Source organism: Zootoca vivipara, chromosome Z1, assembly GCF_965207765.1.
Source record: "Zootoca vivipara chromosome Z1, rZooViv2.hap1.1, whole genome shotgun sequence".
Taxonomy (NCBI): domain Eukaryota; kingdom Metazoa; phylum Chordata; class Lepidosauria; order Squamata; family Lacertidae; genus Zootoca; species Zootoca vivipara.
The window spans coordinates 62,246,097-62,262,675 of NC_142583.1; the positions used below are offsets into that span (position 1 = coordinate 62,246,097).

The following is a 16,579-nucleotide window of genomic DNA, read 5'->3' on the forward strand; positions in this document are numbered from 1 at the left end:
AGTTTTTTTAAAATGTAACCCTATCCATGTAACATACTTGGGTTCACAGGGAAACCCAGCCAGATGGGTGGGGTATAAATAATAAATTATTTATTATTATTATTATTATTATTATTATTATTATTATTATCATCATCATCATCCTTCTCCCATCCAGGAATGGACCACCTTGGCTGCAGCAAAGTACTGCATCGTATGCCTTCAGGCGAGGGCCTGGGTCACGTATCATGGTGTGGATTAGTGCTTAGAGCAATATTTCCCAAACTTGGGTCTCCAGCTATTGTTGGACTACAACTCCCATGATCCCTAGCTAGCAGGACCAGTGGTCAGGGATGGTGAAAACTGCAGTCCCCCCAAAAAGCTGAAGGCCCAAGTTTGGGAAACACCGAGCGTCAGACTAGGGCTTGGGCGACCAGGGTTCAAATCCCCACTCAGCCATGAAGCTCGCTGGGTGACCTTGGGCCAGTCACTGTGCCTTAGCCTAACCTACCTCACAGGGTTGTTGTGGTGAGGATTAAATGAGGAGGGAAAGGACCATGTTGCCACTTTGAGCTTCTTGGAGGCAAGCCGAGATACACACTAGTGGCATACCCTCCAACTTCCGGATTGAAAAATCCGGGATCAGCGGCAGCGCGGCACCAGAAGTCACTTCTACGCAGCACCGGAAGTCACTTCTACGCATGTCCAGACATGCGTAGAAGCGACTTCCAGTGCTGGCGCCGCCCGTGTCTGCATGTCTGGGCACCAGAAATCACTTCTGCGCATGCGCAGACAGCCGGGAGCTGGGACATGGCCGCCGGCAGGAGCTTTACGGTATATTTACGGGATATACCGGTAATCAATTCGGGATAACAGCGGAAAATGGTAACAAAATACGAGGATTTCCCGTGAAAAACGGGAGACTTGGCAGCTATGACTAGTGGCCAAAATTGTGGGAACCTTTTGGAGAAAGTGTATTTCCGAGGTTTGATGGCTCACAATACCTGATTGGCTCTCCAAACACTGATGCTCATTGGTTACATTCAAATGAAGGAAAGCTACCGCATATCAGCCTAAGCAAGTTGTGCTTCCTTTTTCCGGTTATTTGGCTATAGCTTTGGATAGAATACAGATAAATGAACAAACTCTGTTGCATTACATTCTTCATTAAATTATATTTGCATTGATATATAATTTTATGGCGTTACTATGGTGTTATGAGCCATCAAACCTCAGAAATACACTTTTTCCAAAAGGTTCCCACAATTTTGGCCACTAGCGTAATAAATAATACTTAAATCAAGCTTGTATAGCCTCAAAGACTATAAAGACTGGTTTGCCTTTAATTTGTACATGCTATCTGTTTAACGTTTGATTTTGGCTCCTGTGTCAGCACTTGTATATGGTTCTCTTATTGTTTTCTCTTTGGATTAATAATACTTGATTGAAACTTGATCGAATCTGGTGCCTTTGCGTGCTGCTTGTTTTGTTTTGGACTTTTGTATATTATTTGCAGCATTCCTGCAGAGTCCAAGGGTCCATTTCAGCTCTACCCCAGTGATAGAGAATAGCAAAGTAGAGCAGTTGCCAGGTTCCAGAGACCAGCAGGAGGCATCATCCAGAAAACCAAGAGACAACATAGCCTTATTCCACGTTGGTCCATTGGTACGCTGATTGGCCACTGCTCTCCATGGTTCCAGCCCTCCTTGGAGTTGCCAGGCATTTAACCTGAAAGCTCCTGCGTGGAAAACAGGTGCAACTGCCACCGAGCTACCGCCCTTTGCCAAATAGACGTGCCACGTCTTTAAGTCGCAGCTAGGCTTGTTATTCCACCCAATTAAAAAAGGAACCAGTGCTGCCTTGCGCATAAACCTTCAACCTGGCATGCAGTTTGGGCTTGTTCTCAGGGGCTAGCTGAGCAGAGAACAGCCTTTGTGCACCAGGCCCTTGCTCATTTAAAACGGCTAAAGCTTGACTGGTTCCTTCTGAATAAATGGGAGGTTTTTTCCTCTTTCTTTACTTTCACACAGAGTGGATAAAAATCAGTGATTTTATATATATATATATATATATATATATATATATATATATATATATATATATATATAAATCATTTTTTAATTTAAATTGAATTTTTAAAAATAAAATGCTTTAGGAGGAAAAATCTTTCTAAATATAGTTTTCTATTTAAGTTACATTATAGTCCAAAAGCTATTCATCAGGAAATAAGGATTTGTTTTTAATTATGCAGCATGAGGCTTTATATGCAGGTTTTTTTGGTAAATGAATTCCATTAATCCATTCACAATACCATGTTCTGCCAGAGGTTTCTGTAACCTTGGGACAGTTTTTCTAACGAGAAGATATTATCACAGATGCTTGTTTTTGCAGTTCTCAAAAGTGTGGATTTGTGTCTGCAGAGAAAACATGCCTTTTCTCCACAGGAAAAAATGTTATAAAATAAACACACAGTTGAGGAAAAACCTTAATCCTATTGTTCCCTTGCAAATTTATATACACAGAATCAATTTTAGTTAAATGAATTGTTTAAAGTGTTATTAAGGAAAAGGAAATGATTTTTTTTTCTCCTTCCAATAAAGTACAGCAGAAAAGTTGTCCAAATATAAAGGAAAAGGGGCCCCTGACCATCAGGTCCAGTCGTCTCCAACTCTGGGGTTGCGGCGCTCATCTCGCTCTATAGGCCGAGGGAGCCGGCGTTTGTCCACAGACAGCTTCCGGATCATGTGGCCAGCATGACAAAGCTGCTTCTGGCGAACCAGAGCAGTGCACGGAAACGCCGTTTACCTTCCCGCCTATTTATCTACTTGCACTTTGATGTGCTTTCGAACTGCTAGGTGGGCAGGAGCTGGGACCGAGCAATGGGATTCGAACCACCGACCTTCTGATCAGCAAGCCCTAGACTCTAACAGTCAATTATGAAATTATTGTGAGGTTTAATAAGTTATCTGTCTATGTATTTCTAATAGGATAACCAAATCAGGAAATTTCTGATGTAACTGAAAAAGCTACTCTGAAAATTATTCCAAAAATGAAACCTTCACCTGGTTGTAAACATTAATATTATCTCAGCAAGAATGAGTCTTTCTGTTAAAAAAAAGATTCAAATCAAGTCTTACTGACTAGTGATTTAAACAGATTTAATTTAAATAAAATCCACCCTACTTTCACACTATTCATCCTTTTTTTTCTCTTTCACATTATTTTTTCACTGATTTTTTTAAATTTTAGATAGATAGTCTGGAGATGCTGCCCACTGGCTACTCAAGGTGTGGACCAATGGTGAACGTGATGGGCCCACGCCCTGACTCTGTATAAAGGCAGCTTCCTACGTCTACACACAGAGAGAGGCTCACCGAAGTGGTAGCAGGAGACAGTAGCGCACGAAGACTCCAATGACCCACACGATGGTCAGCCGTAAACTGATGTAGTGAAAGTTGACGTTGGTCCTGGTGAGGAGGTTCCAGGAGACCAGCTCCTCCGAGGTGAACCGTTGGGTGACTTCGTCTTCCACAATCGCTTCATACCCCTTTTTGCAGAAGTAAAACACATCGGAGAGCTCAAAGTCCCCATGGCGCAGGCCAGCAATGGCTTTCTCCATGGTGGTCTGGTCCCTCTGTATGATAACTTCAGAGTAAAGGGTGGGGAATAAATAAATAAAAAGCACATTATAGCTCAATGAGAAAATGATGCCGGGCAGTAGGCCATAGCTGCCAAGTACCCCGTTTTCCCCGGGAAACCCCCGTTTTCTCATACCATTTCCCAGCGGTCCCCCGTATCTCTTCGTCTCCCGTTATTCTCCCTTATATCCTCCTGCCAGCGGCCATTTTTTTTTCCTGCTTTGCCCATCTATGGGCACAAAAAATGGCCAGCGCCGGCTTCGAAAGTCGTGTCTACGCATGTCCGGAAGTGCGTAGACGCGACTTCCGGTGTCAGCGGCGGCCATTTTTGGTGCCCATAGATGGGCAGAGCGACACCGGAAGTTGCGCCTACGCACTTCCGGACAAGCATACACGCTACTTTCAAAGCCGGCGGTGGCCATTTTCGGTGCCCATAGATGGGCAAAGCAACACCGGAAGTTGCATCTATGCAACTTCCGCTGTCACGCGGCTGCCGGTCCCGGATTCTGCAGCCCCGGACTTGGCAGGTATGCAGTAGGCAGGTCAGTTATCCGCAACACCTGCTACCATTTCCACAAGGTCAGTTTATACCTGCCATTAAAGGGATCAGGTGGCAACATCTTATCTAGGAGATCAGCAGGAAAGAATTTTGCCATTCAAAGTCCCATTAGCCCGGTGACTCCCTGGGCGGGAAAGCCTCACTCCTCCACATGTGGTTTGGCTTAAACCAACTGGAATTACTTCATCCATAATCAGCTTTCCACAACACATCTAATGCACCAGCTTCCAAATAACCAATTGCATAAATTGATTGGGAGTGTGGAGATGGAGATGGTGCTTTGATCCTACATCAGTGGTTTGCTCCGTTGAGTGGGGATTGCACTTCCAGTGTGCTTGGCTACCTAAAAGACCACCTGCCCCTGTATAGACCTGTAAGATTACTTAGAGATTCTGAAAAAATTCTACTAATGACACCACACCCTACAGAATATCAGAGGCAGTGACCTGAAAATGGGCATATTCTGCTGTGGCCCTAATAATTTTATACCCTGCCCATCTGGCTGGGTTTCCCCAGCCACTCTGGGTGACTCCCAACAAAATATTAAAAATACAATAAAACATCAGACATTAAAAACTTCCCTAAACAGGGCTGCTTTCAGATGTCTTCTAAAAGTCAGATAGTTGTTTATTTCCTTGACATCTTATGGGAGGGCATTCCACAGGGCGGGCGCCACTAGCGAGAAGGCCCTCTGCCTGGTTCCCTGTAACCTCACTTCTCGCAGGGAGGGAACCACCAGAAGGCCCTCGGAGCTGGACTCAGTGTCCAGGCTGAACGATGGGGGTGGATACCACCAATCAAAGTTGGTGACTATCACTACTTCTTTTGGGAGCAGTTTCAGTTATTTATTTTAGTTAACAAAATTTACATAACACTTGACTGTAAGAAAACCTCCAAGAGGTTTACAAATATTCCATAATTCAACTCTGCGCTTTGCCATACCTAATTGCATAGCAACCCCATACAATTATTTTATCTGTAAGCCACCTTGAGTCCCTATCAGGGTAAAGGTGGGGTATAAGTAAATTAGAATCTTAGCGTAGCATTGTAGAGTTGGAAGGGACCACAAGGATTATCTAGTTCAACCGCCTGCAATGCAGGAATCTTTTGCCCAACTTGGGGCTCGAACCCATGACTCTGAGATTATCATCCTCTACCGACTGAGCTACTATTCCTGTAATTGTAATAATAATGAGACACTCCTTCAAGTATACTGGGCCAAGGCTGTTTAGGGCTTTAAAGGTCAGCACCAACACTTTGAAATGTGCGCGGAACCATACTGGGAGCCAATGTAGGTTTTTCAGGATCAGTGTTATGTGGTCTCATCCCTATACTGCGGAATGTTCTTCGCTCTGCCGTATGTGAAGCAGTGGCTTCAGATGTCTTGCAAATACATATATTTTTGCCCAAGCATTTCCCCTGACCCATGAGACTGGACCCAGTTTTCCGTGTTTGAATCCTCTGAATTCGTTTTATTCACTTCTAAGTGTTTTTATACTACTGTTTTACCAGTTTTGCTTTCATTCTAAAAGTTTATTCTGTGGGTTTAAAAAAAAAGGATGCTGCTTAGGGATCCTTAAAAACATTACGCAGTACATAAGTACTTTTTAATCTGGTACAAGATGTACCAGATGACTGTCAAGGAGTTTGGTGCCCCACCTTGGCTTTTAGAAGTCCTCTACACACCTTTCAACTCTTACTCAGATGTCAGCTGGGTCAAGGGCTTGACTTGAGAACTAGCACCATGAGCCAAGACGGAACTTCTTAGGCACCATCCGCACTGTATATTTTGGGCGGTATCATTCCACTTTAAACAGTCATGGCTTCCACCCTATAAATCCTCAGAACTGTAGTTTGCTAGTCCCCTAACACAGCTACAATTCCCAGAATTCCCTGGGAAGAGCAACTGAGCATTAAACCTCTGTAGTCCTGTGAGGGGAACAGGAATCTCCTAACAATTTATCAGCCTTAATAAACTACAGTCCCAGAATTCTTTTTTTTGGGGGGGGGGAAGGATTGATTGCAAAAGCTGTGTTAAGAGTGCTTTAAACATACAGTGTTGGTGTCACCCTAAATTACCTGCCAGCTGCTTTTCCCCAGGGCAAAATCATGGCTGCTTCAAGCAGAACCCACCCACTTCCCCATCTGTTCTTCCACCTGCGGCAATGGGAAAATTCAGTTCAGCCAGCGAAGCTTCTGTTTTCCTCCTAATTACATATTTACTCTCTTTCCTGAGCCAAGAAGAAAAGGCTGGATTCCTCGCTGCCACACAATTGCCCAATGCGCTGGAACCCGAACCGGAGGAGTGACGACACGGCAACTCTGGAACGACCCAAGGTCCCCAATGGTGGGGAAAATAAGAGAGTTGTTTCTGTGGTCTCAAGAGAATAATACACTCCTCCAAGTCAACAGCTGGTGAAGGGAAGAGCCTCCCCACAGATCTTGTTCCTCGGGGCCAGCCTGACAGTGATGAATTATGCAAGCCCAGGGCGGCGTTTTAGCTAACAATGTGCTACAGAAGGAGGAGGTGCAAGACTGAGTAATCCAGGGGTCACGTTCGCAGAGAGAACTGGAGCAAGCCTCAGAGGATGCCAGGGGAAGCATGAAGTTGAGACAGCATGGGGAAACATTCGGAGAAGAGAATCCACCCTCCTTTTACCCTCTTCTGGGTAGGGTAGGGATATCAAGTAGTAACAACAGAATACTTCAAAACCTCAAGCTAGTGACGACAAAAGTAAAAGCAGCGTAATTCTTTGCCCCCCGGTCAACCACGGCCTATTGACAGCCGCAGTACAGTGAAACCACAATTTCAAAATCTTGGTTAAATGGAAGTTGTATTAAGCAACCACCCTTCCTTAAGTGCAAAGGAATCGAGATGAAAAAATGTGTTGCAACTAAAGAAATCAGAGCAAGTAAAATAAATCGGATAAAGGAAAGATTTAACCAATTTATTTCAATATTATGTTGTTGTTTTTTATAATAAAAAAGCCACCCTCCCACCAAAGGAGCTTAGGGAAAACCTATGGCTCTGCCACACCAATTTTCATTCTCACAACAGCCCTGTGAGGCAGGATAGGCGGAGAAAAGGTGACTGGTGCAAAGCCACACTGCAAGCTTCACAGCCAAGCAGGGGTTCGAATCCGCCTCTCTCCACTCCTAGTGCAAAACTGTGTTCTGTACCAAACTGACAAATCTGTGGCCTTGGTTTGCAGGCAAGCACAAACAATAGTTTGGTCATTTGGGAAAAATAAACTATGGTTTTCCTCAGACCAAGACTGGGAATTGCTTTGTGCAAGAAGCACACAAACTCTTCTAGGCTAGTCTATGTAGTGCCAAAACCATAATTTGGTATTATGTTTGCTTGAGCCAAACCTCAACAGTTACCACACAACAAAATGTTTGTCTGTTTGATTAATCTCCTAATTAAAGCTACCTGGAACCCAGTGGGTGCATCTGCATCAGAGGTGGCTAAGCTGTGATTGATGGACTCTAAACTCCCTTGAGCCCCGGCCAGCCTGCCAAATGGTCAGGGATTAAGTGAGTTGTACTTTCGCAAACCTGACAGAGGCCTTATTTACTAAAGGGGACATGGGCTTAGCTTGCAATCCAGCATCACTTTCCAAAATTATAAAAAGGAAAGGCAACTAGTGAACAAATTTTCCACTGTCTTTGGGCAACGTGAACCAAATGGATCTGCGCAAGATTATAAACAGCCACTCGCCAGGGCATCTCCTAAGTGTCCAGGAAGGAAAACATTGCAAAAGTTGTTTTATTTAAAAGCCACACTTATGGGTCCCAAATGACTAACACAGGCAATTGTGGGTCAGGCATGCAATCAGGGTTCCAGGACCATCACCTCAAGACCCCCACACAGAGGACTTGGTTTAACACCCTCGATAGACCCACATGAGTGTCTCCACCATTAGATGACAGCCAAGTATTTTTACATCTGATTTCAGGACCAATTTTCCCCCTTCCAAACAGCCATTCTTGTTATAATGGTGCAACGGTTCTAATTTTTAAGAAAACCCTTACCATTTGAAGAAGGAAGCCTCTGTGCCTCTCTCTGTTTCTCAATACGCAGTGTGGCCCACTGTTTTGGAAAGAAGAAAAGGGACAGATAAGGCATATGTGCAGTATTAATTCTGATTTATTTCATCTTCCTGATCTAAATGTTGTTGTTGCAAGAGATGCCCGCTTTACCCTTTCATCATTTCCAACATCTTATTGGTATGTGTGTGTTTTTATGATGACTATTACCCATTCAAGAGTTGCTATAAGAGATGAAAACAAGGGATGTACTGTACTTATTTGAATTAATACTGTATTGGTAATACTCTAGTAGCTACTTGAGCATTCAGTTCTCCATTCTCAAGCTTTCTATACAAAACAAACCAACCAGCACCACACCTCTAATCATATTCTAACTGCTACTGTGCCACAGAATTAAAGAATTGGAGAGAAGTCAATGATCATCTAGCCCAAGCCCTGTCAATGTGGCTTTTAAGTTTTTTGTTCTCTTTGCCAGCTTTCCATGGACATCTTCTTGGCCACCGTAAGAACAAAGTGCTGGACTAGATGGGCATTTGCCCCGAACTGGCAGCATTCTTCTGATATTAAGAGCCATCCCCCCACCTGTTAGATATGCCAAGCCAGGTTCATAGGAAACAATTCCATAGCTGCCAAGTACCCCGTTTTCCCCGGGAAACTCCCGTTTTTACTTTTTCCTGGTGGTCCCCCGTATCACTTCGTCTCCCGTTTTTCTCCGTTATTTTCTCCTGCCGGTGGCCATTTTTCCCCCTTCCGATTTGCCCTTCTATGGGCACCAAAAATAGCAGCCACCGGCTTCAAAAGTCGCATCTACGCATTTCCGGAAGTGCATAGGCGCGACTTCCAGTGTCGGCAGCGGCCATTTTTGGTGCCCATAGATGGACCGAGCGACACCAGAAGTTGCGTCGACGCACTTCCTGACATACTTACAAGCGACTTTCGAAGCCAGCGGCGGCCATTTTTGGTGCCCATAGAAAGGCAAAGCGACACCGGAAGTTACGTCGACGCAACCTCCGGTGTCACACGGCTGCCAGTCCCGGATTCTGCAGTCCAGGACTTGGAGGTAAGCAATTCTTTCAGCCCCAGCTTTCCTATTTATAGACTTGTCACCACAGTCCAACTCAAAAGAAACTTTTGCAAGTAGGGCACCGAAGTCACCAGAAATCTGCTTCCCACAAAGATCAGTTGGACCACACGCCTGTAACAGCAGCACCACACAACCAGTCAAAGGTCAGCAAGTAACAACCTCCTGTTGATCCAGGAATTTCTACTGCATCTGCGGAGGGTGGTCATCTAGCCTCACTCTCAAGCCTTCTAATGAAGAGCCGTCTCTTCCACTGTCAAGCAGTTCTTCCTAATGTTTCGTCTCCATCCTCTTTCTCGTAAATGTGAACCTACCCCTCTGGACAAAACAGAATTTGCTCCCATCACCTATAGGGACAGAGTGTTACGACACGGCTGGTTGCAATCCAGGTATGGGGGCTGAGCTACCAGACCAAGATAAATGGTCTGAAGATGGATCTATAAATGGATTTGAGGAAAGAGCTTGAGAAACAGCCAGCAGCACCTACTCAAGGGTTCTCCCGTTCATGTTAGGTCAACTATGATCCGAAAAATGAAAAGGCTTGCCAACAACTCCCATATGTTCATGTTTTAGGGAGAGGAAGAAATAGAGCAGGAGGGAGAAAGCTGTCCTTGAGAAACCAACACTTCTTGGAATCTCCTTCCTCATTGGCAGTTTTTAAAGCAGGTATCTGGACATCTCTATAAGGCTTATGATCATAGCTGCCAAGTTTTCCCTTTTCTCACGAGGAAGCCTATTCAGCATAAGGGAAAATCCCTTAAAAAAAGGGATAACTTGGCAGCTATGTATGATGCATTTCTCAGTAGAAATTAATCTAAAACCTGCATGCAGATTGTAACATGTGATACTCATCCCTGTTAACTGTATAATATCTTTACTGGTTTTAAGGTGTAGGAGTAATATGTAATCTTATTGGTTTTCAAACAACAGACTACTTCAACAAGGTAACACCTAACAACTATAATAACTTAATCCCCACAGGAACAGATGGGGCAAGCCAGTTTCAAATAAATAGGTTTCAACAACTCAACTAAAACATGTTGCCATTTGGCGGCAAGACAGCTCTAAATCCTTATTTTTCAAAGGACTGACCGGCTGTGATTATCAGTTAAACATCTGGCTAGGCTAGTTCAGATGACAACCTTGAGCTAGGTCAAGAGCTTTGAGAACTTAAAAGAAAAGCCACTTGCTCCAGGGACAGTTTGCATATATATTGACCTGTTCTAACCTCTTTTTCTTAATGGTGACTGCTCCTGCTCAGGCTGCACAGAAAAGGCATTTTGCATTCAGAAATTCATTCCGATTGTGCAGATAAAATAGAACCGATATGATTCTACAGGATGGGGTATTAGTGTGTGTAAACAGTCCAGATCCAATGATCCCCAGATGGTGGAGATGTCAGGCACCAACCTGGTACCCAGGCATCTTCACCTGGCCACAAGCAGTTGAAAGCCAGGTGCAAAATGTGCTTGGCACTTGGCTAATTTTCAACATTGCACAATAGCTACCCAAACCCTTACGGGAAGCCCACAAGCAGTTCCTGAGCACAATAACACTCTCATCACTTGTGATTCCCGAATGCTGGTATTCCAATGGTGGAGGTACAGCACAGGCATCGCGGCTACCCACCACTGTGTGGAGTAATGTTTTGGCCCATTATTTTTCAGTTCCCATTCCTTTTCAAACCTGTCTCCTTGCCTACTTCCACATAACTATGACAGCAAAGGAGTTAAGGCCTCAGCTAGGACTCTTGGGTCTCTAGAGCACTCTCGGGACCTGTTCACAGGAATACAGGAAGCTGGCTTCTACAGAGTGCGACGACCATCTATCGAGCTTAGTAGGCACCAGCTCTCCAGGACTTCAACAGGGGATCTCTTACCTGGAGATGCTAGCGGTTCAACCTGTGAACTTCACCTCTTCTTGGTGAACCAGACATAAGTTCTAATCAATCACATGCCTCCTATTCTACTGTCCTACAAGCCCTGCTCGTGCCCTTCTCCAGAGGCTTCTCCTTGGTTATTGGGGAGCAAAAATCTGGGTTGGTTGGACCTTTGGCACGATCCTGCAAGGATCCTCTTGTATTCTCTCTGCACTCACATGCCCAGTCCCATCCTCATTCCCAGCTAACTTGTTTTAGCTGTGTTGAGTCCTGGAATCAAACCAGTATCTGCTACTTTTCTTCCACCAAGGAGTCCAGGGATGCTTATTATGGAGTTATCTAATTTTAATCCTCATAGCAACCCCGTGAAGAAAGTAAACAGAGACAGCACATTGTTTTTAAGGCTCTACTATTCATAGCTAACCCCATGATGAACAGCATCTGGCTAATTCTTATCACCTCCAACACACAATTGTGTTCTCATTTTGTATTTTTATGTTGTGAACCGCCCTGTGACCTTGTGATGAAGGGCGGTATACAAAATTAATCATCATCATAATCATTATCCTAAGCACACTGACTTGAATGAAAGCCCCACTGATCTCAACAGAACTTATTTCCCAGTTATGTATGTTTATGTGTCCAAGGCCTGGATCGGAATGTCCAAGCACGACTCGGTAAATGCTTTCAGGGTGTAGAAAGTACAGGTTGAAACAGTGCTAGAATGCATTTAATTATGATCCAGCAATGTCATGATGTTTAGCAATGTTAAGAAGTTTAGTACAGCAGTATGGTCTCTGAACGATGCTCTTGAAGGCATATCTATGTATGCTGCAGCTGATGCAGGACAAAGGCACCCGATATCTTCAGTGCAAGATCCAGTGCAACGAAGTTATGCTCATGAAATGCCACAACTTGCAAAACTAACATCACACAGCAGACCACAGCTATGACTCCAAGGTCCCTTTCCAGATGACCTGTTTATTGTGCAGTCATCACAATTTGTTTGCAGGGAGATTAGATCATGTTGTGTCAAGCAAGTTTCATCCCACACTTTCCTACCACTGTCCTTACCGCAAAATGACCGCCCTTTCGGGGAAGCAGTTTCATTGCCAAGAGAGCTCCAAATCAGCTTTAATTGCACAACCTGTATTGGCCAGTATGTGACTGAATCCCACCCAAAAGAAGGGACAGTCTGGAAGCATCCTTTGCATCTTTACCAAGAACAAAACTGACTATGGGCATAACCCCTTTGCATGATGAATTAGGACTTCATTGCAAGAGTGTAAGCATGATTCTGGGTCTAAGGCCAGCTTTATACAGGCAGAAGGACAATAAAGTCCATTCTCTCTCCCAGCACTGTTAATTAAAACCTGCTTCAGATTAAGGAAAAGATTGCAGGACAGTATTTTGCTATTCCACCTCGAGTCAGTAAGGGGAGTCCAAAGGGCAACTCTTTATGTCCACCTCCAGCCTTAAATTGTCCTCCTTTTGCTTTAAGCACTTTTCCTTTAAGTTCCTGGTTTTGTTGCCCAACAAACAAGATTCATTAATAGCCAGTTGCAAGTCCAAAATAAACCAAGATCCCATAAATCATCTTCCAACGATGAAAGGCAAGCAGGACAGTTTAAGAAGAAGACATTGAGTTAATCGTGCTCCTGAGGATCAGATTTCAGTCTCTGGAGAGCAATTGCATCCCACACATGGTGGATGGATGTCAGCTGGCCTTAGGAGCTGCTGACAATAGGCTGGGTGGCTCTGACAAGCGACTGAATTTACCATCGCAACAACTCCCTGCAATACTATGCAATTTTGTTAAGAGAAGACAAGGTTTTTGTTTACCTGCTCTATGAATAGTCTCGCCGTCAATCTTTTCTTCTATTGGCTTGGCTCTGCCATTGTGTGTCAGCATATATATGAGTCCAAAGCATTTAATAGATATCATCAGAGCCAGCCTTAACCAACCTGGTGCCCCCCCCCGATGTTTTGGACTATAACTCCCATCAGCCCCAGCCAGCACTGATGGGAGCTGTAGCCCAAAACAACAGGGAGGGAGGATTAGGGTAAAACCAAACCCTAGAAAAAAAAAAAGGAAACCAGAAATCACACAAAAATGAGGTAGAGGCACTAAGTGGGAAGGATATATCCCAGATGCTCTGCATGGTGAAGAACGGAAGCCCTTCAGGCTTATTGAAAAGACTAGTAGGCCGTTTTTCCCCCATCAGAAGAAATTATCCGAGGCACTGCAGACATCTAGAATGAAGCCAACATAAGCTCACAACAAGGCAGAATTAGCGTATTTTATGGGGGTGGGCGGGTAAATGCACTAACCTGTCGGTGGAACAACACAGAGGAGACATCTCTCGAGCCTATAGCCCTTTATTATCTTTGGGTGTGTGCGTATCTGCGTTCCCCCATTGGCTAACGCCGGGCATGCAACGCGAAGATTGATTTTTTGGGGGGAGAAATGAATGACAGGCGCAGCAACGAATTGGAGGTCGGCCTGGGGGGGGGGAATCCTTAAAGAGCTGCCATTGTTCGCGTCCAAGACCCTTTCCAGGATTCCCAAAGGCCCATTTCATTGAAGTGCAAAAAAAAAAAAATATTAAAGCATCGCGGGTGCGAAAACGTCCACGCCCGCCTCCGCGTTTCAAACCGCTGAATCATGCAAGAAAGGTCAGCTGTTGTTTATGGCATGGGAGGGGGCGGGTAGGGGGGGAAGCGCAGCAAGGAGAAAGGAGGCGGCGAAGCATTACCTTGGGGGGGGGGGTCGAGAAAGAGGGAGGGAAGCTCTGCTGCTCCTTTCGGAGAGGCAGCCCCGAGGGGGCGGCACGCGTCGCCCTTTGCGCAGGCTGCGCTGAGCCCGGACTCACCTCCAAGGTCTTCACTAGGACTTTGAGGTACAGCTCCGAGATCCCCAAAGACACGCCGAAGATGGAGGGCAGCACAATGAGCAGGAAGACCGCGGAGAACCAGAAGCCGAAGAGGCGCAGCAGGAGATCCAAGAGGTGCTCCATCCCGAGGGCTGCGGGCGCCGCGCTGGCTTCCTGAGTCGCCCTACTGCTGCAGCGCCTGAGCCGGACGCCGGCTCGCCGCGCCCCGCCTCGGCAGGGGGAAGCCGTCCGTGCGGGCTCGCCGGGGGAAGGCTGGGCAAAGAGCAGCGCCGGAGAGGCCGCCTCTTTCTCCGCGCAGCTCCACCCACTTAACTCCTTTGCGCCCAAGGCGCGCCGCTGTGCAAGAAGGCGTCGTCGGAGCTGGGACCCGGGTTGGTAGTGGAGGAGCGGAGCTCCTGCCGAGCCCCCCAAGAGGCGAGCTTCACCGATCTCATGAGCGGCGTGGGTGTCTCCCTGCGAAGGTTCCGGGGGGCGCGCCATCAAGGCGCAACTCCGGCGCGCCCCTTCGATTGTTCGCTCACGGCCGCATTGTGATCTCAGCATACGAGTCAACTCCCATAAAATAGCTGAGGCGGCCATCCCAAACCCCCCCACCCCACCCCAGCCCCAGTTGATAGTCATTGCCATTTAAATAGTGTGGGTGTGCCCCGTCCTGTGATCGATTATGCGAGATCTGGCTTACCTGGCACACCCCCTATTATTCAAGTTGGCACCCATGGGGGCTGCAAGTAAGACCGGCGGCAGTGGGCGGGACTGCTGTCAGCCCCGCCCCCACCAGCTGCAGGTGTATTCAGCAACGTGTCCTGGAGAACAGAAGCAAAGCACCTAATGTGCCATCCTGTTCTCAGTGGCCAACCAGACGCCCAAAGATGCCCACAAGCAGGGCCTAAGTGCAGTAGCAAGTCTCCCACCTGCACTGGCGGAGGAGGGGGGGGCTGGGGGCTGCGGCCTGCCCTGGGTGTCATCCCTGAGGGGGGATGACATCGCCACGACGACGCCCCCCCCCCGGTCGCTCGCTCCACCCCCAGGTGCACAGCATGTGCCAGAGCTCCTAGCTCCACCCCTGCCCACCTGGGATTCCCAAAAACTGGTCTTCACGTATATTGCCGTGATTATGTATTTTGTGGTTTTCATATTTTGGTTTTATTCTGTGAGACCTCCAGGTACTGTATAGGGCAGTATATAAATTCAATAATGATACAGTGGAACCTCGGTTTATGAACACCTCGGTTTATGAATTTTCGGTTTATGAACACCGCAGACCCATCTGGAACGGATTAATTCATTTTCCATTACTTTCAATGGGAAAGTTCGCTTCAGTTTATGAACGCTTCAGTTTATGAACACACTTCCGGAACCAATTGTGTTCATAAACCGAGGTACCACTGTAATGATAATAATTACAACTTAGACATTGTGGGTTGTAGCCATGGGTGGGCCTTATCATCCATGAATTTGTCCAGTCCTGTTTTTTAAGAAAACGTGTTGTCATCCAGGAACTTGACCTCACTGTGATTTTAGATATGCCTCTGTCATAAAAAAAAACCCACAAGAATAGCCATGACTGGATCAGACCAAAGGCCCATCTGGTCCAGCATCCTATTCCTATCAACTCTCCTGTTGGTTTTCCCCTACACCTGGTATTCAGACGCATTTTGCCTCTCTGACTCCAGATGTCATCTGAGGAAATGGTTGAAAGAACATGATTAGGCAACACAGGACAGCTGACTTAAAATGAGCAGTGAAGTACTCTTGCAGGTATGAGAACAGCTAGAACATTTAAATGCCTTTCTGTACTGCCTGACCTATAACCTAGTTAGGTGATCCTTGATTCTTCTTAATTTGGTCATCCAAGAGCACTGAAGGAGGAAGCTGTTTAGGAAAGCTTTTAATGTTTAATTGTTGTTGTTGTTGTCTAGTCGTTTAGTCGTGTCCGACTCTTCGTGACCCCATGGACCAGAGCACGCCAGGCACTCCTGTCTTCCACTGCCTCCCGTAGTTTGGTCAAACTCATGTTCGTAGCTTCGAGAACACTGTCCAACCATCTTGTCCTCTGTCGTCCCCTTCTCCTAGTGCCCTCAATCTTTCCCAACATCAGGTATTAATGTTTAATAGATTACTGTATTTTAATATTCTGTTGGAAGCCGCCCAGAGTGGCTGGGGAAACCCAGCCAGATGGGCGAGGTATAAATATTATTACCATTACTATTATTATTATTATCTTTTATCAGTGACAAGCAGTGGGTTATAATCCATCACTTTGCTGAGCTGCGGTCTTTCCCCTTCCAAGGGTATAAATTTTTACACGTGGGGGGGCAGGGAGAAAATGGTCAGGCCCTCTCTCATAATGCTAGAACCTGGGTCATTTGATGAAGCTGAATGCTAGAAGATTCAAGATGAGCAAACAGCTGTGCTTCTTCACACAGCTCATATTTCAGGGGTCGACAACCTAAGGTCCATGGTCCACAAGCGGCCCACAGGGGTCATTTAACCGGA

At 45.9% G+C, this 16,579-nt stretch overlaps 1 protein-coding gene across 1 annotated transcript in view; it reads right to left on the reverse strand.

Annotated features, from left to right (window-relative positions):
* GPAT3 (glycerol-3-phosphate acyltransferase 3) overlaps nucleotides 1–16,281 on the reverse strand; it is a 33,397-nt gene extending 17,116 nt beyond the window's left edge. The window contains exons 1-3 of the mRNA XM_035111858.3: nucleotides 14,063–16,281; nucleotides 8,212–8,269; nucleotides 3,354–3,624 (exon numbers count right to left, since the gene is read on the reverse strand). Coding sequence (XP_034967749.3) covers nucleotides 3,354–3,624; nucleotides 8,212–8,269; nucleotides 14,063–14,710 — 977 coding nt within the window. The 5' untranslated portion in view covers nucleotides 14,711–16,281. The remainder of the gene's footprint in view (nucleotides 1–3,353; nucleotides 3,625–8,211; nucleotides 8,270–14,062) is intronic.
* Nucleotides 16,282–16,579: the final 298 nt, after the last annotated feature.